Source organism: Stigmatopora argus, chromosome 16 (assembly GCF_051989625.1).
Source record: "Stigmatopora argus isolate UIUO_Sarg chromosome 16, RoL_Sarg_1.0, whole genome shotgun sequence".
Lineage (NCBI taxonomy): Eukaryota > Metazoa > Chordata > Actinopteri > Syngnathiformes > Syngnathidae > Stigmatopora > Stigmatopora argus.
In genome coordinates, this window is record NC_135402.1 from 4,893,191 (window position 1) to 4,914,770 (window position 21,580).

At 41.5% G+C, this 21,580-nt stretch overlaps 4 protein-coding genes across 12 annotated transcripts; 2 read left to right on the top strand and 2 right to left on the bottom strand.

Annotated features, from left to right (window-relative positions):
- Positions 1 to 1,702: 1,702 nt before the first annotated feature.
- On the bottom strand, positions 1,703 to 10,046 carry pcyox1 (prenylcysteine oxidase 1). 5 transcript variants are annotated; one of them, XR_013305442.1, is made up of 14 exons: positions 9,710 to 10,046; positions 8,479 to 8,608; positions 7,900 to 8,106; positions 7,638 to 7,812; positions 6,992 to 7,203; positions 6,776 to 6,928; positions 5,211 to 5,900; positions 2,979 to 3,135; positions 2,854 to 2,904; positions 2,767 to 2,793; positions 2,095 to 2,140; positions 1,982 to 2,002; positions 1,835 to 1,873; positions 1,703 to 1,738 (listed from the first exon to the last, which is right to left on the bottom strand). XR_013305442.1 is itself a non-coding variant. In XM_077622199.1 (7 exons), the coding sequence occupies exons 2-7, from the start codon at positions 8,579 to 8,581 to the stop codon at positions 5,230 to 5,232; spliced, it is 1,521 nt and encodes a 506-aa protein (XP_077478325.1). In that variant the 5' UTR covers positions 8,582 to 8,608; positions 9,195 to 9,325; the 3' UTR covers positions 3,274 to 5,229. The 5 variants fall into 5 exon arrangements, 1 of the variants encoding a protein (XP_077478325.1); XR_013305440.1 differs by lacking the exon at positions 9,710 to 10,046 and adding an exon at positions 9,195 to 9,325; XR_013305441.1 differs by lacking the exon at positions 9,710 to 10,046 and adding an exon at positions 8,883 to 9,000.
- fam136a (family with sequence similarity 136 member A) lies at positions 9,701 to 10,740 on the top strand. Its single transcript, XM_077622208.1, has 3 exons — positions 9,701 to 9,969; positions 10,040 to 10,180; positions 10,339 to 10,740. Exons 1-3 carry the CDS (start codon positions 9,883 to 9,885, stop codon positions 10,525 to 10,527), a joined length of 417 nt encoding a protein of 138 aa, XP_077478334.1. The 5' UTR covers positions 9,701 to 9,882; the 3' UTR covers positions 10,528 to 10,740.
- gmcl1 (germ cell-less, spermatogenesis associated) lies at positions 10,627 to 21,482 on the bottom strand. 5 transcript variants are annotated; one of them, XM_077622202.1, is made up of 17 exons: positions 19,726 to 21,482; positions 19,455 to 19,624; positions 17,328 to 17,476; positions 14,547 to 14,716; positions 14,335 to 14,458; positions 13,818 to 13,914; positions 13,627 to 13,724; positions 13,450 to 13,562; positions 13,050 to 13,115; positions 12,853 to 12,937; positions 12,638 to 12,728; positions 12,410 to 12,550; positions 12,254 to 12,323; positions 12,093 to 12,168; positions 11,634 to 11,779; positions 11,427 to 11,514; positions 10,627 to 11,364 (listed from the first exon to the last, which is right to left on the bottom strand). In XM_077622202.1, the coding sequence occupies exons 4-17, from the start codon at positions 14,708 to 14,710 to the stop codon at positions 11,224 to 11,226; spliced, it is 1,500 nt and encodes a 499-aa protein (XP_077478328.1). In that variant the 5' UTR covers positions 14,711 to 14,716; positions 17,328 to 17,476; positions 19,455 to 19,624; positions 19,726 to 21,482; the 3' UTR covers positions 10,627 to 11,223. The 5 variants fall into 5 exon arrangements, with proteins under 5 accessions (XP_077478328.1, XP_077478332.1, XP_077478329.1 ...); XM_077622206.1 differs by lacking the exons at positions 17,328 to 17,476; positions 19,455 to 19,624; positions 19,726 to 21,482 and adding an exon at positions 15,456 to 15,801 and having other exon boundaries at positions 10,627 to 10,864; positions 11,192 to 11,364; XM_077622203.1 differs by lacking the exons at positions 17,328 to 17,476; positions 19,455 to 19,624; positions 19,726 to 21,482 and adding an exon at positions 16,292 to 16,476.
- On the top strand, positions 16,598 to 21,530 carry ggcx (gamma-glutamyl carboxylase). Its single transcript, XM_077622196.1, has 15 exons — positions 16,598 to 16,788; positions 16,984 to 17,187; positions 17,266 to 17,424; positions 17,805 to 17,970; positions 18,039 to 18,117; positions 18,182 to 18,288; positions 18,355 to 18,518; positions 18,645 to 18,940; positions 18,999 to 19,130; positions 19,254 to 19,405; positions 19,500 to 19,669; positions 19,744 to 19,874; positions 19,945 to 20,092; positions 20,523 to 20,742; positions 20,961 to 21,530. The coding sequence occupies exons 1-15, from the start codon at positions 16,764 to 16,766 to the stop codon at positions 21,112 to 21,114; spliced, it is 2,307 nt and encodes a 768-aa protein (XP_077478322.1). The 5' UTR covers positions 16,598 to 16,763; the 3' UTR covers positions 21,115 to 21,530.
- The last annotated feature ends 50 nt before the right edge of the window (positions 21,531 to 21,580 follow it).

Below are 21,580 nucleotides of genomic sequence, written 5' to 3' on the forward strand. Positions count from 1 at the left end.
TACAAGCGGTAAAATGGGTTGGCCTAGTTGGGAGCACACTTCTAAAACAAACACCACTAAATACAGTCTGAATCTAAATCATTTTCATGCACAAATTAGGATTGATTTTTTAAAATGGTATCTTTAAGGGGTAATTATGATGTCCAGGGGTCAAAAATCTCAGCCAAAGGGGTCACTTGAACGTTATGAGTTCATTTGCCCCTCCCTGTCAGAATGGATTGGATGTCTAATGCTGTCAGTGGCACTGAAACATGGGCATTCTATTCAGTCTGCCCTCTGCTTGTGTTGGGGTCTTATGGGCCAAGGACTATAAAAAGCATTAGGAGTATTTATTTTGAGCTGACTGGGACTGGCTTCGTCCAGTCCCCCCTTCCAATGTTGCATAAGCTCACATTACTATACACCAACAGTCACTTTTACTGGTATCGACCCAGCAAGCCAAAAACCACCTCATTAAATATAATTGCAGCTATTTTAAATAACTAATAACCCTATGTTAGCTTTTTGCCTCCCCACTACTTTGATATTTTGCCATTTAACTCTTTCCGGGACAGTGGACAGATCGTCACACATTGCCACTTAAAGATCCCATATTATGTAAGGGGATATTTAGTCTAAATGGTTTGCATGGGGAAAATAAATAACAATATAACAACAGTTAACAGGGGGTAAAAACAGTCATATGTACATGAAAAGGTTGAGTATCCAAGTACTTGATGTGGGTATAATATAATAAAATCTGAATTTTGCCAAAGTGAGATTGTTTTCCAGTTTAGGGACTGACATATTTGGGCATTTTAAACATATTTTCAAGGGTTCATGGGACAAGTAAATTTACTCCTAATGGTGTATTTTAGTGTTTAGTGCAAGGGTGATTTAAAATGTGACAGGCTGTAAAAATAGCCTGGAACAAGCTAAGCTATGCTGACATTTTGGAGTCATTGATAGCGAATGGGCGGCACAGAGTGTGTGTATGTAAACAATGTGATTACATACCTTGTTCCTTGGTCGAATGCTTGCGGTCATCTTCTGTGTAAACAGGCAAAAGGACACAAGATTAGCTCAAGTAAAATGTAGTACACACAATGCCATCTACAGGATTTTTGTTAAATTATTATTATTAAAGCACAACATGTTATGATTAGCTGTGATTATGTTAAATCGTACTGTATATTTGGCTATAGTCTTAAGTTTTACATTTTCAACAGAATGCCCTGTTAAATAAACAATGAATTCATCGAAAAAAGGTGCATTTTGTCATTGGGAGAAAAAAATTATCACAATTTTTGTCAATAAATGATATTATTTGCACTTTTGCTTACTTAAAGTGCTGCCTGGCTGTGTCGTTGATGACTCTTGCTGCCGTTCTAAAAAGGCCAAAAAGACACAAAGCATTAAATCATCTCTCTTCCACCATCATTTTTCATCATAATAAAATTGGATCTTCCACTCTCACCATCTGCCACCATCACCTCCGCGGACTGACACGTTGCACCTGCGCCAAAACACAGCAAGGCCGCGTGAAATTCCACACGGGCGCTGGGAAAATGCCACAAAACGGGCCAGGTCGCCACCTACGGGTGGGCGGCGCGCTCACCCTTCTCGGCGGCCGCTGCGTCCGAAGAGCTCGGGCCTCCTTCTGCGGGGGGGATTGTGGGACGTGTTATGTCATGGAGGAAAACTCCACACGTGTTGCTCTCACCTTCTGCGTCATTTAATAGCTCCACTTGCACTTCCTCTGCGGGGAAGAAAAACAAACACACAGGGGTCTTTGTTATGTCATGTTATAGCTAACCTAAGTCAAATATCTAGTTTTTGTTGAGATTGAGTTTACCTGATTCCTCACTGGCTGAATCCTCGCTCTTCACCTTCACTGTGGGAAAATAAAAAATAAAAAAATCACATGATCACACCAATTCGGTCAATAGATCTTTTCATCCTTCCGCTGTAAATTTAAATGATTTTTCAAGGGTCCACTCACCAAGGTAGCGTGGGTCCTCAACTAGAAAACGAAAGTAACTTTAGTTCAACGCATTTTCTTACAAGTGACATTGCAGTGCGTGTTATATAGAAAAGCACACAATAAAAAGGTACCGTTTATCTGAACGGCTTCGTCCTTCTGAGCGGCCTCGAACTCCAGCTGATCTGGGCCCAGACGGACAGACAGTCATACAAACCAGCATTAACACGACATAATATACACGACGGTTAATACATTTAACTCAATTGCCATTTTTTTTCATATTTTTACATTAGCACAAGGGCTGCCCAACAATTCCAAATTTTAATGGCGATTACCGTATTTTGACGACTATAAGGCGCACTTAAAAGTCTTACATTTTCTCCAAAATAGACAGGGCGCCTTATAATCCATTGCGCCTTATATATGGAAAAAATAAAATGTGTCATTCATTGAGGGTGCGCCTTATAATGCGGTGCACCTTATAGTCGTGAAAATACGGTATTCATGATCACACCGCCGTGCAAACAAAATCATAATAGAATAGAATATGTAGAATATCATGTAGTAATAAGCCATACCAGTCAATTTCTGTCCCATCAGTTCTGAGGTCTAATACCGTCAGGAAATCAAGTCCTAATGCACTTGTAACACTACTTTTAGCCAGCATAGAGTTTATTATATTTTAGTAGAGACTAAGAATATCCTTGATTCAATGACGTGATGAAAAAACTTGGCCGATGAGAATTTTACGACAAAATAATTGGATATAAAAAGAATGTAGTTTCATTATTTGGATAAATTACCTGTTTTCTGCAGTTCTGTCAGACCATCTGTAAAAGAAAAAACTGTATTAATGATTTTTTGTTGTTGTTGTTCTAACAACTGCTCACCATATTCAGTCTTTTCTTCCTTTTCGGCCGTTTGCAGCGACGCCGAGGAAGCTAGGAGACAAGACAGATGGATTCAGACGAATGCCAAGTTCAATTGAGAATAAAGAAGTGAATGAAAATCTCACCGGAGCGAAGAGCCGACGCCACGAGGACGGCAAAAATCCCGACTAGAAACTTCATCTTGCCTACACTTGTGTGGCCAAAACGGCACGGGAGCTCTTTATGTCCTGCCGTGGGTGGGCCGTCACATGTCCCACTTGGATTCTGGTACCATTGTTCTACCTGAGTCACATTGGCATAACAAACTGCTCCTTATTCGGGGGCCTCAATGGACACCCATTGTTTGCTCTTCCATCACATGGGCCTTTATTTAGGGGAGGGAGCTCAAAGACCCCCCCTAAAAAAACAAAAAACTCAGCATTGACAATTAAAGACTGTTTATTTTGCTTTTGAAAAACTAGAGTGTACACTTCTCCCCTTTGAAAGTGCTTGACAAATGGTTCTCTTTTAACCCTTTTATGCACTTAATCACTCGTTTAACTCATTTGCTGCCGTTAGCCCCGGCGGTCAAAATAAATTGGACATCTAGTGCCATGAGTGACGCCAAAATTTGACCGTTTGTCCTCAGCCCTTTTAGTTTAAATGAATTAAATTCCATCAATGGCCTGCAATGAGTCAAAAAAAGTTTTTTTTAAACCTTTACAGTATTACTGACTTATTTAAATTTCACTAAAATTTGATTAACATATGCATTCATATAAATTAAGTAACAAAAATACTATAACAATTTTACAAAGTTTCTTCTATATTAGCAATTAAGGTTTTTTTGAATGACCAAAAAGTTCAGTTTAAATGAATTAAATTCCATCAATGGCCTGCAATGAGTTAAAAAAATGTTTTTTAAACCTTTACAGTATTACTGACGTATTTAAATTTCACTAAAATTTGATCAACATATGCATTCATACAAATAAAGTAACAAAAATACTATATCAATTTTACAAAGTTTCTTCTATATTAGCAATTAAGGTTTTTTGAATGACCAAAAAGTTCTTTCCCATATATAGGATTTAAAGGTCTAAAGTGTACAGTAAAAAGTGTTTGAATATTAAAAAAAAAGGGTTAAATTTGTCAACTTTTGAAAGGTTTGGATTTTTAAAGAAAAAGGGCTACTATATGGCACATATACAATCACCACACCAGAAAAAATAAATCTCTCCCTAGTGGTGATGATCCCTGCAGCAGAATTCTAATTAAAACCAGCATAGTTATTCCAGGCATCATTTGCTTTAAAAAAATCCTTAGTAGTCAGTTCAGGTCAACAACAAACAGCAAAGCATGTTTAAAACCAAGTATAGTGATATACAAAATGAAAGCCAATTGAGACCAATTATTAGCTTCCGCCTAGATATTCTAATTGTCAGGAAAAATACTTGAAATGGCTCACAGTAGTATAGCAATGTAAACAAAACCCCTCCCAAATACATGATTATCATTTTAAAGGAAAAATCTCAATGACTAAATGCATAACATGGAGTGGTCGTACCTAGGTGAGAGTTACAAGAGAAAAGACGATAGTGTCTTAAATTGTTGGCAATAAATGAAGGAAAGGTGTGTGACAAAGTATGCTTTCGCTTTGTGGCTTCTAGTGATTCATTATAATTCCTCGAAGTGGTTACGCCTACCGAGAAAAGGGGAGACTGCTTCCGCCTCGACCTCACCAACAAGGTCATAAAATCATTTCTAAAGAAAGTGAGGCGATGGGAAGCCGACAAAAACGTGTTTGACGGAATCCCCAAAGTGGTTGCAGTTCCAACTTCATTTGAAAAGAATTATGCTTGGATTTTGGATTGGACAATTAAGAACATCTCTATGGGATTTTATTCCTGAACTCGTTACTAGCGAGCAAACATGCATCAACGCCACTTGGATTTAACACTACTGTGTTTTAAAGCTACTAGGCTATTCATTTGGAATCAACCTAACTTTTAGTTTTAACCAACAAAAATCTAACTCAATATCATTTTTTTTCAAATTGTTCCCCAGTGTAATACGACTGCAATGTATAGTGCAAACATCGTCAATGCTTAGTGTTTCTAGGAGAATAAATCCCTGTGCGCGCAAACCAAAAAATTCAAATACAACTTGATGAATTTGGTACTCAAATCTCGCTAGCTAGCTAGCTAGCATGCTAGCAAATGTTATTAATGCGGCAAGAAATAATTTGACAGTGTCCAAACTTCGTTAATAGAACGCAATTCTGCAGAAGCCCTTAAAAAACATCTTTTGGGCAAATCAGTTGTTAAAAATAATTTCCCCACCAAAATAAAAGCAGGAGCCCCGATCGCCCAAAATACCTGATCTTTGACGGGCGCTTCAGAGTTCTCCGCGCAATCGCACGTGCAGGTCCTCCTGGTCGATCCTCCCCGTCTGCTCGTACCAGCGGTGGTGCGCCAGCAGGGCGGCGTTCCTGGCCGAGATGGCGCTCATCTCCATGGAGCTGGCCGCCCACTCGGCGGCGCTCAGGTAGTAGAGGCGCCGGTGCAGGATAAAGGGCGGGATCTGCCGTCGCGGGGGACGGTACGACGGGTACGCCAACCACGGGGTCTGCGAGACCGAGTCCCAGGAGAGGAAGACGCGGGCCAGGTCGTCGCGGCTCAGGGCCCGGGGAGAGACCACCTTCCACACTTTGGCGCCGCTCGCCGGGGGTCGGCGGTAGCCGGGCGGGATGCGGACCGGGTCCACCGAGGTCAGACTGTACAGGAGGTCGTCTTGGGAGTCCACGGTGAGGATCTCGGACGCCGTGAACTCCGAAGCGGGCCCGCCGACTCCCAGGTAGGAGGTGTTGAGCACGCCGTGGACCAGAACCGAGAAGACCCGGTGGTAAATGCCGGGGAACGGCGGCGCCGTCGTGGGGGGGAGGCCCGAGAAGGCGATGTCGGACTTGCCCTGGTGAAGCGGGGTCGCTATGAAGACCATGTCGTACGTGCCGTGCCCTGAGCCGGTTTTTCCTTGGTAGTTGACCTCGTAGAAGCTAGTGGAGAGGCCTGCAAACAAGAAGGGACATTTCAATTCTTCATCATATGTAAGATGTTGATTTTTAACTCCTTCTTGCCCGCCAAAGACGATTAAACTGATAGGACTGGGTGAAGTTCATTAATTAAAATTTTCATGAACATTATATGAATGGATTTTTGTTAGAATTTTAAAAAATACCATCATGCACACAAAATGCTAACGATAATTATCAGGAAATAATTTATGTCAACGATAATATTAAAAACTTTTGAGAAGAAAAAAAAAATCGATAATTTTAAACTGCAATTAAACCACACGACCACCACAGAGAACGGGGCGCTGTTGCAAGATGAACGCTAGTTCCATACCAACGCTAAGGAGAAGAAAGGGATGATAAGATAACATGTTTTTTAGCATGTTAGCAATGGAGGCTAACACAGAGGATGAACGCAAAAGGACAATAACATTGCAAAAAAGAATTTAGTTATCGTGATATTTATCGATAGATTGATCTTTTTTTATCATGATAAACATTTTTGTCATATCGCCCAGCTCTGCATGTATTCCATTTTTTTATATGACCAAAAAGTCAATTAAAGGGTGTAATGCTCATCTTTAAATGCCATTGACAGCACTAGACGACCAATCTATTTTGCTGGGAGGGGCGAAAGAATGAAAATGAATTGTGCCATCAATGGCAATTAATGTTCACTATAGAAATAAAATGAAAGCCAAATGAACAGTGGGAAGTTGCTTCATATGTTTCCTAAAATTGACAAAATTACGGTGCCACCAACGTAAAAATGGCTGATGTTTAAATCAACTCTCCAATAAGCTAACGGTAAAGTTGACGTCAATTACCCTGGTTTCTCATGAAAAAAAAAAAAAAAAAACTGAAGTCTACCTTTCTTCGAGGGTCGGACTTTAAAGGCAACGTTGGTCACTGTGGCTTGAATGACTTCGCTCTTGCTGTGGTAAAGGAGCCCGGAGCAAACTCTCTTGTTGCCGCCATCCACCGCCCAATGGCCCGAGTCGGCGCCCGTTAGCGACAGAGCCCCTGCGAATGTTTGATTGATTAAAATAAGGCAAAAAAAATTGGGGGAAAATTCAACTCAGATACCTGCCAGTCCATTGATGCGGACGCTTTGGCCGTAAGTGAGTCGCGTGAGGGGCGCCGCCACGTGGTTGAGGAAGATTTGTGGGAATCCTTCGGCTCTCATGGTTTCCTCCAACGTGCGGTTCATCAGGCTGAGGAAATCATCCCCGCCCATGGCGTGCAGAAGCTTCTCCACGCTGGTGAAGGAGTAGCCGTATTGCTGGTACTGGTAGATCCTGCCGGAGGAAACTATTAGCGGATTGGCCCGACTATAAGACGGTGTTTTTTTGCATTGAAATGAGACTGAAAAGTGTCAATCATCTTAAACTGGGATCTAACCATTATACCTATTCACAACGCTAGATGACGCCAGATATCTTTAAAGGGAATGCTGAACACTTTGATAGTTAATGTAGTTATTGCAATTTTGTTGTTTTATCACAGTAGATTGGTTAATATACATTTCAAAATCCAGAAGCCATTCATTTACAAATGTGATTGCACTCGAGTTTTCATATTTAAATTTTCAGATATTAAGATTGTCAAGATTGTTCTTGGTTGGGTATTGTTATGATACGGTATCAGTGCAAAACTCATAAATTGACCCCCCGAAAATGCGACTGTGAGTGCATTTTTGTACCTAAAAGTACATTTGAAAAAAATTCCTCACCTCATAAATTTATCCATAACACTCTCCACCCACATCTGCATGAAGAGATAGTTGAGGCCGTAGCGCCACAACATGCGCAAGAAGTTTACGATAAACCAGTCGCTCTCTTCGAAAGTGAGCTCGCCGCCGTCGAAGATCGCCTTTTTTGACGGGACGTCCTGTCGTGTGGGGATGCCTGAAGAATTATAATGATTCCATTATAATTTCAACTTTTCTATTTCAAACTTGTTGACCTAGCTTGATGTGTAAATGGCGCCCTTACCTAGTTTGTCAACAAAATGCTTCATGTGGAGATTGAGGGGATGGATGGCCATGCCTCCAGTCTCATATTCCTGGTCGGCTATCTTCACCGTCGCCAGTCGCCCGCCGACATCGCCGGGTTCGAACACGTCGATCTTGACCGCGGCTCCGAACTCCTGCCTCAGGAAGAACGCCACGGCGGCGCCGCTGATGCCGCCTCCCACCACGGCTGGAAATGACAAATGGCAAACTTTATCGACCCCATGCACAGTGTGGTCTAGAATCCAGGGCTGGGGTGTGAAGTGGTTTGAGTCGATCTGGTTATTGATCGCAAATGTACAGCATTTTAATGGGAATGGGTGTTTGCAGTTATGGGAATGTTGGTTAGGCATAAGTCCAGAACTCGCAGATCATGATCTGAATTGTGCAAATTATGACCCTAGTCCTTTTTTTTTGGAGGACAGTGGTTACTATTTATGATACAATTTATCATATATCTGTTTAGATGTTGAGATGTCAAATTATTGGGACAATTTTGGGTTAAATAAGGTCTAGGTCAAATGAAAAAGGGAAAAAAAACTATTTTGTAATTGCTTCTCACCTATGTTGGTAGGTGGTTCGGGGATATCCGGAGAGGCCAAACTCCTCCTGATGTTGTAACAAAGTCCCAAAAGGAATAAGGCTCTCCAGGTCTCAACTTTCATGGTGATCTTCTATTGATCCAGGGACATCTAAAACAACATTAAGTCGGTGACTCAAGTGCCTTATCCGTTGTTGGCTAAGGCTAACCTAGTTGAACTGATCGAGGCAATTTAGATGAAGCGTGCTCAACTCCATATCGTCACACTCCCTGTATGTTTTCTTCGGAATCAAGTCAATCGATTTCAAGAGAAAATACTTAAAACGACTCTATGTATCTTCAGCAACATGTCCGCATTTGTCCTTAAGATTTCACTTCAAAATAACTAATATGATAACTAATCAAAATAATAAAGGTGATCTGACCTGTACCAACGCCGGGAGAAAATAACAAATTACACACACCCGGTGTCTTGATTCCACATAGACAGGATATCTAACAGACTAAACATCACAGATACATAAACAGACAGCTAGATACGACTTAGTGCCAATTAACAACCTGATTTAGCAACATGATTTAATGGCGGCCATGTTAGTAGGGGGCAACATCAATCTACTGACATTGGAAAAAAATGATATCTGGGTAGTTACCGCACCGATTTTTACGAAAAATAACTTTTTCATTAACATCAAAGCATGTGCTATGTATACAGAAGATTTTACAACTTTTCTTACCAGTTTTGTGATTGCACAACGTTATATGTGAAACGTGTGCAGATTTCCGTTTTAGTGTTGTTGACATATGTCACCGACAACATAGGAAAGACCTAAAGGGAGCGTTGTATGAACATAGATAGCCAATTTCCTGAACATATTTCCGTGTATTGATTCTTGATTCAAAATAAAAGCAGTCCAAACCTCAACATGTATTAGCAGGTGAATATAGTTAGAGTATGCATTTTCTATACCTGTAATTAAATATTACACTTCTATTTATATTCACAAAGGTATGCAAAATGCTTGTTTTAAGCTTGTAATTTTCTTGAAATCTTGGATGTCCTTTATTTTGAAGCCCACTATCCATCTAAACTAGTGTATCCTGAAAATACAACTTGTCGCTATTTTCCCCAAAGTGTTAAGAAAAATATAATAGTTACGTTTGCCCGATTTTGTAATGATTTAAATGAGGAAAAAAACTAAGAACATATGTAGTGCCAAAAAGATAAAAATAAAAAGTTTGCAGAAATTACCCGGAAGTGATGCACCGGTCTACTCGTCTGAAAGCATGCCTGAAAGGAGGTGACCTTAGCATTCAATTTAATTGTAAATCAAGTCTAATTTGTGCCTGCCTTATTGTTTTAGACGTCTGCTCTGCATTATTTAACAAATTTGCGTTAAATACAAGAAATCTGACCAGATAAACATGGCAGAAGCTCAACAAGCACGCGTTCAGGCTGTAGTGGAAGAAATGGTCCAAAGCCTGGAACGGGATCACATCCGAAAAATGCAGGTAAAGCTTCTGAACATGTGTACTGGGTTGTGTGTGGACAATTCCAAACGTGGCGAAATCGTTTTGGCAGGCTCGCATGTTCAAGTGCAGTGCCGATTGCTGTGATCGATCCACGGACTCGATGGTTCAGGTGCATCAGTGCATCGACAGGTGTCATGCTCCTTTGGCCAAAGCCCAGGGCCTCGTCACTTCCGAGTTGGAGAAATTCCAGGTAAGGAGGCGTGGTTTGAATTTATTTTCATACATTGATCTAGCACAGGCTTTAGCCAATGTCATTGCATTCAGTCAAGTGAACGTCTGTCATCGTTGACAAGTTTTGGGGGTATTCCAAACAGTTGAGGTTTCAAAATAAACCCATCCTCTGTACAGGACCGTCTGGGCAGATGCACAATGCACTGTAACGACAAGGCGAAGGATCTGTTTGATTCTGGCGCCAAGGAACCGGCGGTCCGCTCTCTGATGGAACGATGCGTAGGCAGTTGCGTGGACGACCACATGAACCTGATCCCCAGCATGACCCGTAGGATCCAAGAGAACCTGGACTCGATTCCCCACTGAGACAACCGACCTCACTACCTCACTCCTTGTACTGTGCTCGCTCAGAGTGCGAGTGGAAGAAGCGATCTGAGCCAGAACACGTCAACCACATGGTTCAAATTACGATAGCACCACAGCCCATATCATCGGGCAGATTTATTGGCAAAAAAACAAGATGTATACATAGTTTAAAAAAAGTTAAAAATATAAATAAGAGGCATGACAAAAATGTAAGGAATGCCTCTTAAGCATTAGTGACTGACAGCTTAACTTGTATAACTTCTCTCCTGATATGAGGCAATCTCAATCAGCAGGTGATGAACTGATCTAAATACAGAGGCAGTAAAATGTGAAAACCCTGTAGAAAAAAAGACGAGTGTTCAAAAAAATAAGTATTTTACAGTGGGAGTGAGCCTTAAACCATGTGGAGCGCATCTTTAAATGACTGAGTGATTCATGTATACTTTTTCTCGACATTCGAAATGTAATTACCAGGTGAAAACAAACTGTGCATGTGTACATTATTTCCATTACTGCCTAATCGTCAATACACAGTTCATTTTATCTGATGAAAAGAGCTCTTGTAGTGAAACTATTTTACCCAAAGACATACAAAAAAAGGCATCATTCCAGAAATGCCAAGATGAAAAGTGCCTGTGGCGTGTACGAAAAGTGCCAACGTTACCACAGGAACGGGTGGCATCTATCGGGCCTGGATCAAGAAATACAGCGGGTGCTTCCCTCTTGCTCCGACGCCTCGTGGCGCTGGTCCACGTACGGCGACGTGTACATGAAGTTGCAGCAAACGTAGAGTGGGAAGGATAGCAGGCGGCTGTCGAGGTTCATGACCACATACTCCTAAAAAGAGGGTATGAGTTAAACGCCATTTTCCTTGAGGAGGATGGATCCCGCTTACTTACCTGGTCCTTCTCAAGTGTGAGAAGCTGATAACCGGTAGAACGGCTACACATCAGCTTGCCAAGATTGTCAAAAGAGGCCAAGCGTAACCTAAACGAGCAAAATAAAAATGCAAATCATTTTTTTAGGACCGAATATCCAGCCCCTAAGCACACAAAAGAAGGTCAACCACGCCTGCAACGGGAAGTGAAGGTGTTTCCCCATCTCACCTGTACGCCAAATGTCGCCGTGGTTGCAGGCTCACAGCGCCCCCACATGGCTGACTTAGTGTATTCCTTTTAAAGATGATGAAGCGGTTGGTGTATGTCACAAGCAGATCAAAACCAAAGTTGAAACCTGTCCATCGCCAACAGTACTGAGAATTACAAAAATTTAAACAATTTATACCGGTGTTGGGCGAAATGACGCAAAAAATAAAATTACTGTAAAAAGGTTTTTAAAAATAATTAAATGTTGAACAAAAGTACATTTGAATCATATTTTTCTCCTCCTATTTGTGCTGTGTGCCCCCTAATTCAAAGTAATAAATACCATAAAGAAACACAAGTCTCATGGGATAATCTGATGAAAAATTAATTGTTTGCTACATTTTTGGGAGGCAAAAAAAAGATGAAAAAAAATAGTACTCAATCTTTCATACATAGAAAACGCAGTAACGTCTCACTCACATCTCCATCTTTGGTCAGTCTTCTGCCACATCTCATGCTGTTCAACTCGAATTCCTCTTTGTTGGCTTCCTGTGGCCTAATATTCACCAGCATTAATAATTCATTGACTATATATTGAACTTAGGTTGAATAAGTTAGTTGTCATCAAATTATCTTCTTACCCATTATCATTGTCAAATTCTGTCCGCAACATGGCGAACCACTGTGTTTTGTATACTGCTGACAACCAGTCTGGAAGAGCAAATAAAAATATAGCTTTTGCATTATACCTTGGTACATCTAAAAAATAAAATACAAAAAATTAAATGAACACGTACCAGCAGGTAAAATGTTGTCCCGCTCCAAAATGCGTGCGGAAGCGAGGTCGTTGACGATAAATTGGAGGCGCACGTGTTTAAAGACGCGGGCAAAGGGTGCACCTTCCTCTGTGCTTAGGAAAGGCTCCCTCTCACACAGGTCTGGAAATCACAAAAAGTCATGAAAATATACAGCAAAAAGAAAAAAAATAGTGATTTAAAAGAAAAAAAAAAGAAAACAAGCAATACCCGTCCTCCGCTTGCACAGCCAGGCGTCGGCGTCGGAAAGAAGTTGCTTTATGGGTCCGTCCCACATGGGGTCGAGCTGGAGGAACATCCACTGACGGAGAGACCAAACCAGAAGTCATTATGTCATTCACTGCTAGAGTTAGACAACTAAGACTTTTGGGTTAGAATGGTCGTAAAAATAACCAAGTCGGTGAAGCATGACAATAATAATATACCTTCTTTAGAGCAGTGTAGACGTCCATCTCTACTTGCATGACAAAGAGGTCGGATGACTGGACGAGCTGTTCCATCATCTCTGTTCTAAAAGAGAAAGAAAAGGTTCAAGTGGTGTGCCATTGCAATCTATCAAACAGATTTTCTTGACATGTTTTGGTCATTTGTGAGAATTAAGCATTCCACTCCACATCCTTACCCAATTTCTTTCATCAACTCCACATTTTGGTGTGTCATGAGGTTGTTTAGAAGCCATTCCAGACATCTGCAGAAAGACATTAGGAGTGAGGGAAATTTCACTATAAATTCGTCTTTTATTTTGTCTCTGTTTCAGAAGGAATTTTAAAACTCAATTGAAATGCATGTATAATTAACTAACAATGTTTTGATCCTAAAAAAACAGATTAAACATTTTTGAAAAGGGTCAATTTGTCTGTGATAGCTCTTATTATTGAAGTCGTTTCACTACACAACAAGATTGGAAACATTGGAACATTATTTGACAAACCATCTTCACCTAAACAAATGAGTTCATCGACCATCTTTTAATTTTTTCTTAAGGTCGCTTAATGAGCACTCGGAGGAAAAGAAGCACTGACTTTTTCATGACCGAGTCCAAGCCGTAGATCCAGGAGGAAGCATAGTAGCCACACACGGTCTTAGAACTGATGTTTTCCTTCATGGTCTCGCCGCACTGCTGGATCAAACCATCCTGCCGAAACAATTTCAGTCACAGTCGTGCGATTTTACCCCGACCGGCGTCGCCCTTTACTGACCAGCTGAAGCATACAAGCAGCGGCAAGGATGCTGACAACGCCGCTGGGTTTGATGAGAACGTCGTCACGGTACAAGGATCCAAAAACTACGTGTAGAGCTTAACATACACACAAAAGAAAACAAGTTGCTGAAAAGAGCACATGTCATTGATAGAAAAAACAATTAAAAATCACTTCACTTGCCTCCTCACCTTCTATGTCAATGTTTTGGTCGGGTATCTCCAGGTTGATTTCTATCATATTCGACTCCTTCCAAGAACCGCTAAACATACTGGAGAAATACCCTGACTGAGAGGGAGCAAAAGACAGCACGGTTTCAGAGGAAAGCGACATTAAAAAGGTTGAATTTACACAACAGGGTTAAATCAAGTTATGAAATTTGGGATATCAGATATCTTGTTCCCTGTATAAACAAGTGATATCTAGGAAAAGTAGCTTCAAACACCCTATCTAATAAATGATATCGTAACACAACCATTTTCGGAATATCAGATTTAGTCACAAGATCGGTCTGATTCAGAAGTGGCTGAGTGGGACAACATTTTTTGTAAACAGTTCAATTTTGGAGGAGTTACCAGCAAGGCTCACTTCCATACGAAAAATAGGATTTGTCATTTTGCATTATTTTTACTGGTCTGAAAAAAAATGTCACAAGGATTTTGGAATGAGGGAGCCAATAAATTGGCATTAAATCAGAAATTATTTCACCTGGCACAGGTACAACTTATGAAGGTTCCATTCTTGTCCCAGTGCGCTGATGCGAATGTCGCTGTTTTCTCCATTGAGGAATAACGTTTGATAAATATAATGGGAGGTGCTTTTCAGTTTCTTCCTATTCGAGTTTGGAAAGAAGGTCGACAACGGTTAAAAGGCATGTACAACTTGTAAAGGATTCAACAAAGTTGGGCCCATTGACTCGCCTCCGCGGCGTATCGAGAACGGCGTCGTCGTCGTCCTTCTCATCTTCGCAGTCGCACTGGGTGTTTCGTTTCCTCTTCCAATCGCAATGATGCTTGCGGCTGCTGCTCTCGCCGCTTTCCTCTGGTACCTTAGAGGACTGAAATCTGCTTCCCATATTCCCCATCTTTTCCTGCACAGAAGGAAAAACAGAGTGGAAGCCCACAAGAACTAAGTTCAGGCGTCCAATGACAGTGACGCGTACATTTTACAAGTTCAAAATATTACCAGTGCCGAGCACTCAAGAGTGAAATTTGCTGTTTTTACCGGCGATAAAATACATGAATTAAACTGACGTCTGAATTTTTAGTCTGCTATTTTGTACAATCGACCACTTAGATGAACAAAATTCGATTAAGTTGATTAACTGATTTTATTACAAAGTTGCTATCATTTACACGTTACAATTGTAGGAAAAACAAATCTTGTCATAATCAATTTAGCAAATTGAGCATATGAATTTTTACAAGGGATATCATAAATTGGGTGAAAAAAAAATTACATCAAGATAAGGATACCATAATTTGGGTTAAAAATAGCTATTACATCAAGTCTTAACACGATTTCACATGCTGAATTACAGTTTGTGAATGCTGAATTACAGTTTGTAACTTCAAAGCTATTTCATCTTATTTGGAGTTTACCTTGCAACGATTTTAGAACTGTTGCATGAGCAACACAGAGTCAAAACTGTACCGACACAATATGTGTAATGTGTCAAAACTCCTTGAGGTATCATCATTCCATCGGCCACTATCAACCTAAAAGGACCGAACGCGACCATTATATGTTACAGCAAGCTAAAAGACTGCTCTCTTACATGATTTGCAAACCTATATGATGCTTAATTTAGCACGCACATGTTACTTTACCTTTTGACGTGGAAGGGACAGTCGGATAGGTTTGACGTGGGCTTTGAGGACTAAACAAACTACGTCTGTCTGTTTCACCCAGGCGGATGAGGATGGTTTAGCTCTTACGAATTACCATACAAAACAACGTCTCCAACGATGACAGCGTCGGCCGTCACAAGTTACGCGTTCACAAAAGCCGATGGACAATTTACATGATGTCCGACATTTGGGACGAATAGAAATGGAGACGTTTGCCGTCAAGTAACAATGCTGGGAAACTGCTTTTGTGTTTTTTCTCGTCTTCTTCTATCGTAGCCTACGCGCACACAGGTTGCGTTACGCCACTGGGCTCGTTAGCGCCTCTTGTGTTCGATCAATGTAGCATATCTGGCATACGATAGCTATGGACAGATGTGGAGCTAGTAGTGTGAGCGAGTGGCGGCCATCTTGCATCAGATTTTTAAATGGACTTCTATGGCGACATAAGACGATAAGAACACATAACTCGCTGAATTCGAGACTGATTTACAAAGGGGTTGGGTTGTGACAACCCCTATCAATGTGGCTATTATTTAGACTCGATTTTGAAAGCCGTCATTTTCCTGACGTTTGTTGACAGACTTAGAAAGAACATCAGCAGTAAATTGAACAATTAAAATCTATTTCAAAGCACAGGCCCTATTAACTAATTGCCAAACGGCGTATGCATCCTGAATTTAAGTTACAATTAAATTCTTTAAGTTCTCTAAAACAATGAAATGGGGGTTTTAACCATCTAACAACACACTATCCACGAGGCCTGTGTTTTAATTACTCTATTAGAAAATGAGAGAACGAGGTAAATATGCACTCACTCTGTAAACATTTGTAGACTGGTCTACAGTCCAAAGGGCAGATACAGACAATATTTGGCGTTATACCCTTTAAACCAATTTTAGTTAACCTGGAAAAAATAAAATTTACATTAAAAAAATTGAAATTTGTTGAACTAACATTATTTGATTTAAAATAATGCATTCACATTTGTTTTTGCAAGCGTTCTTCGAAAATCTCTCCAGTTTACTCCGCCAGGATATGACGTAAGATAACATTATGGGCGGGCCTTAGAGAAGAAACAGCCAATAGACGATAATTGTCTCTGAAAACGCCATTCCTAAGCCCCGCCCCCTGGTCAGCCTGTGGTTTGGGTCTGCGAGGGACTGTGACACGTATATTGGTCCGTCTCGGTGAGTCCACCGTGCAGGACACCTCCACCTGGACCAGGACGGCAGACGGATGACTTTTCTAAATCCTGATCCCAAACCTTACATCTAGTTTTGTTTCAACATGGAGTCCAGAGACGCGACTGCAGGTAAACTAGTTAGCCTGGCTATGTTTATTTTTTTATATGTAACTAATACAAACTAAGAATGAATAATATCTATTTGATGTAAAAGTTAAAACCTTAGCTTTTGCACGAATTAATTTAAAAACAAGCTCATCCACGAGCAGTAAAATGCAATTGTAAGTCATCCAAATGGGATTGTTGTGATTTTGTTAATGGCAGGCGCTTTAGTGAGGACCGATGGAAAGCAAAAAACTGCAAAAAGTGTTTCAACTCCCAAGAAAAAAGACCAAGCCAAACCCCAAAGTAAGATGGAGCAGATCTTTGGTTTCAAAAAGCAGGACCTGAGCTCCTGGTCTAGCCTGGTGGCCCTCCTGAACCAGCCCATGGACCCTGCATCCCTTGGCATATTCCGCTGCTTGTTTGGTAAATAGTCAATCTAAAAACTATTGTGTAAAATGAATCTATCCGTGTGTTTAATATCTCAATCTGGTATGAGTTCAGGTCTGCTCATGGCCGTGGACATCACACAAGAACGTGGACTCAGTCATGTAGACTACAAATACCTGGACGGCGCTCCCGTGTGCCGCTTCCCACTCTTCAACTTCCTCAAACCACTTCCAATGGACTGGATGTATCTGGTTTATCTGGTGATGTTCCTTGGTGAGTTTCCACACCCACAGTCTGTAGCTTTAGGGTCTGTCTGCGGGGGGTGCTAAACATGAAAGCACATGTGCAATTGGTTACCTTCCAACTCCACTCACTCATACAGTAAACCCCCCTAAAAAGTACATTTTATTTTTATTATTTGTTATTACGCTAGCGTCACATTCACCAAATTAACATATAAACAGTTTGACAACCTCAAGATGGATGTGGCTTTCAATATCCTTAGCTAGCAAAATGCATGCTTAATATGGTTTAGGTCTGGAGATGGACTTTGTCTTAGTTGTCCATACTTTGCATTGTAAAAAAATTGCTATAAAATATTTGTTCAGCAGTTGACACTATTTGAAGTTGAAGTGATGCGTATGTTTTTGAAGGTGCGTTGGGTATCATGCTGGGCTGCTTATACCGTCTTTCCTGCCTAATGTTCATCACGACATACTGGTACATCTTCTTCCTGGACAAAACGGCATGGAATAACCACTCCTACCTCTACGGCCTAATAGGATTTCAGCTCACGCTTATGGATGGCAACCGATACTGGTGAGGAGTCGCTTTGAACAAAAGCACCTGGACGGAAAAAAAAATGACTTCATGTTGCTATCTTTTAGGTCACTCGATGGCTTGAGGAGACCTTCCATCAGAAACGCTCATGTGCCACTTTGGAACTACACCCTGTTAAGGACGCAGGTTTGAGTACTCTAGCCATTCCTGAATCGTAAATCTTGTTTTCTAATGTTATTGTCTCTAATAGATATTCATAGTCTATTTCATCGCCGGGGTGAAGAAGCTGGATGCCGATTGGATGGGGGGTTACTCCATGTCCTACCTGGCGCACCACTGGCTTTTTGATCCCTTCAAGTAGGAACAATTTATGCCTTTTTTGAGTCTTAGTGTACACAAGGACATCACCAAAAAATGTTTTAGGGCGATTCTTCCCGTGGAGTTGGTGAGTTTGCTGGTGGTGCACGGAGGTGGCCTCATGCTGGATTTGAGTGCTGGCTACCTGCTCTTTTTCGACGCCACACGGCCTTACGCCATGGTCTTCGTGAGCTACTTTCACTGCATGAACTCTCAGCTCTTCAGCATTGGTGAGTTTGTCCTGTCCACAATTATCGGATTTGGTATCTGGCATCGTCATTATCACCAAAATAAAGAAGATAGTTGTCATATTATGTATGAAGACATACTTCCTGATCGATCGTCACCTCCCACAGGCATGTTCCCTTACGCCATGCTGGCGACCAGTCCGCTCTTTTGCTACGCCGACTGGCCCAGGAAGTTCTTTGGTCGCTTTCCTGCGTTTCTCAGGGGCGTCCTGCCACTCACACGGACGGAACCCCAGACTAGCTCTTCCTGCGTTTACCCCGAGGAGCCCAGCAGCGGACGGCAGAGGCGGCCGCAGTCCTCCAGCTCCCCTAAATTCCGATTTAAACACAAACTGGCGACTATTTTTGCTGTGGTCTACATCCTGGAGCAGTTCTTTCTGCCGTATTCACACTTCATCACTCAGGTACGGACGCCTATTTGCATTATTAGCATTCTGTAGTCACTCTGAATTGGTCCGGCAGGGTTACAACAACTGGACCAACGGCTTGTACGGATACTCGTGGGACATGATGGTTCACTCCCGGAGCCACCAGCACGTCAAGATCACGTACAAGGATGGCCAAACGGGAGAGGTGGGATACCTCAACCCAGGGGTGAGTTCTAGTGTCTGTATTTAGGAATAAGATTTTTAGCTAATGGTTTGCTTTGAGATGTACCTTTTTTCAATCCGGAATACAGATATTTTGCATCATGCATGCACACTGTGTGCGCGACAGGTGTTCACGCAAAGCCGGCGCTGGAAGGACCACGGAGACATGCTAAAACAGTACGCCACGTGCCTCAGTGACCTCCTGCCTCGCTACAACATCTCTGAGCCCCAAATCTACTTCGACATCTGGGTGTCCATCAATGAACGCTTTCAGCAAAGGTTACTTTTTTTTTTTTTTTTTAGTAGGGCAAAGAAAAGTGAGGTGTACCTAAAGTTTTGTTTGGTTGTTTCCGCATTCATTGAATTTTCCAAGGATTTTCGACCCACGCGTGGACATCATCAAGGCCGACTGGTCGCCGTTCCGACCCAACGTGTGGCTCATGCCCCTGCTGGTGGACCTCTCGCCGTGGAGAACCAAGTTCCAGGAGATCGAGAACACTTTGGACAACCAGACGGAAATAGTCTTCATCGCCGACTTCCCAGGTCCACTAATGACCAAATTACTCCCAAACGCAGTAATCGAACACGTTTGTACTTACGTGTTGGTTATCTCGCAGGTCTCCACTTGGAGAACTTTGTGAGTGAAGATCTAGGCAACACCAGCATCCACTTGCTGCAGGGTAGACTCAACGTGGAGGTCGTGGAGGAGAAGAAGAACTACTCTCTGGAGGCTGGCGAGAAGATACAGGTAAAAAAAAATAGACGTGATTGCTTTACATTTGAAAGTATCCTGCCATTAAGCGTCGGTCGTGGGGCAGGTTCCTGCCGGAGCTTACCACAGAGTGTACACCGTGTCCGAGGTGCCATCCTGCTACATGTATGTTTACGTCAACACCACCGAGTCGGAGCTGCAGCAGAGCTTCAACAAGCTGCTGGATCTCCAGGAGAGCATTCGCAATGGGACAGGTGACCTTCAAAGCCACTACAACACCGCAATCTATTTTGAAGCATTTTTTTAATCACTGATTTTAACCCATTTTAAGGCAAGTGGCATTATCCACTATTATACCATTTAAAATGTGTCCTCTTAATTGAGTTTATTTTTTGTAGTACCAAAATTGACAGTGTATCCATTTTTCCCCCTAATGGTATCAAGTGGAAAACTTTAATTTCGTGACAACAGTAATTTATGTAAAGGTTGATTTAAACACATTTAAATCAAAATTTATCAAAAATATCCCGCTTATGCCCCCCAATAACATTTTTTCCCTAACGGTATCAAGTGGAAAACTTTAGTTTCGCGACAACAGTAATTTATGGAAAGGTTGATTTACACACATTCAAATCAAAATATTAATATTGATTATATTAATATTTTTTCATTTTACTCCAATAGCAACAGAGCCCCTTCCCCCCGAGCTGCAGCCTCTCGTGTCCATCGACGACGACGCCCAGATGGATAGCGACTCGGACGATAACAACATCACAGACCCCATTTTGAGGCTCTTTCTTAAGAGGCAGCGGCGCATCAAAGAGGTGAAAAAACGCAGAGAGGCCAGCGTGCTGGAGCGACTCGAGCGCTTCACCGTCAAGAAATATTACGCCATACGACGAGGGTAAGCGAATACGCTAATTTCCGTCCTTTGGATATCCATTAGCCAATAGCAAAAACGACTCTTTTACGATTCATTTGATTTGGATTCGATTGCACGGAATAAATCGATCCAGATCAATGAATTGTCACAGCATTTTTGACATAACTCACTGCTTTACAATCAAATTTGGGCAAACTGTTTTGCCTCTGACACACAAGTAAGCATTGACTTTTTCTTAGGTTTTTGATGACCGCCATCGCCATGCGAAACCTGGCGTTAGGTTTGCCGCCAATAGAACAGCTGAAGCAGGAAGTGGCATTCGCTAACATGAAGCAACCCGAGGTTGAAGGTAACGAGCCGCATAAAGATGAAGTTGACCATGGAGAACTCTGAAGATGTTACTGTTGGATCACAAGGACCTGGACCTGGTTTTTGTATGTGTGCTCATTTCTACTACTGGACTGTTACTACTTAGCAAAAAAAACAACACACAAATTCCCATTGGATGTTTTTTTTTGCTATTTCGGGTTACTTTTAAACTACAAAGTCAGTATTTTTGCCGAAAAGATTGCCGTTTAATTTGACTGAAAGGGAAAGGATGATCTTTGGATGTGAATATTTTCTCTTGTTGACCAACTTGGAATATTTTGCTGTAATTCTGGATCAGTAAAATAATTCGATTGTAAATGTTGATGACAATTTCCTTCAAGCAGTAGCCAGGCTTGGTTTTCTCAGGTGCAGTTTTACTTGGTTGGTTTTGTTAAGGGTTGCAATAATGGAGAGCGAAATTAAACCTGATTGAGATATTATTTATGCAAACCTATACTGTGAGTAAAACTATCAATTTTCCAATTTAAAA

Coding starts and splice junctions, on each gene's coding strand:
- gmcl1 (XM_077622202.1), bottom strand. CDS start 14,710: ATGGGGAATATGGGAAGCAGATTTCAGTCCTCTAAGGTACCAGAGGAA. Junction 12,551..12,637: donor GCTGTGCAAGCGGAGGACGG/GTATTGCTTGTT, acceptor TGTGATTTCCAG/ACCTGTGTGAGAGGGAGCCT. Junction 12,169..12,253: donor GAATTTGACAATGATAATGG/GTAAGAAGATAA, acceptor GGTGAATATTAG/GCCACAGGAAGCCAACAAAG.
- ggcx (XM_077622196.1), top strand. CDS start 16,764: ATGGAGTCCAGAGACGCGACTGCAG. Junction 19,406..19,499: donor AATGAACGCTTTCAGCAAAG/GTTACTTTTTTT, acceptor GAATTTTCCAAG/GATTTTCGACCCACGCGTGG. Junction 19,875..19,944: donor AGGCTGGCGAGAAGATACAG/GTAAAAAAAAAT, acceptor GTCGTGGGGCAG/GTTCCTGCCGGAGCTTACCA.
- pcyox1 (XM_077622199.1), bottom strand. CDS start 8,581: ATGAAAGTTGAGACCTGGAGAGCCTTATTCCTTTTGGGACTTTGTTAC. Junction 7,813..7,899: donor GCATTTTGTTGACAAACTAG/GTAAGGGCGCCA, acceptor ATAATTCTTCAG/GCATCCCCACACGACAGGAC. Junction 7,204..7,637: donor GTTATGGATAAATTTATGAG/GTGAGGAATTTT, acceptor TTCCTCCGGCAG/GATCTACCAGTACCAGCAAT.
- fam136a (XM_077622208.1), top strand. CDS start 9,883: ATGGCAGAAGCTCAACAAGCACGCGTTCAGGCTGTAGTGGAAGAAATG. Junction 9,970..10,039: donor ATCACATCCGAAAAATGCAG/GTAAAGCTTCTG, acceptor TCGTTTTGGCAG/GCTCGCATGTTCAAGTGCAG. Junction 10,181..10,338: donor CCGAGTTGGAGAAATTCCAG/GTAAGGAGGCGT, acceptor TCCTCTGTACAG/GACCGTCTGGGCAGATGCAC.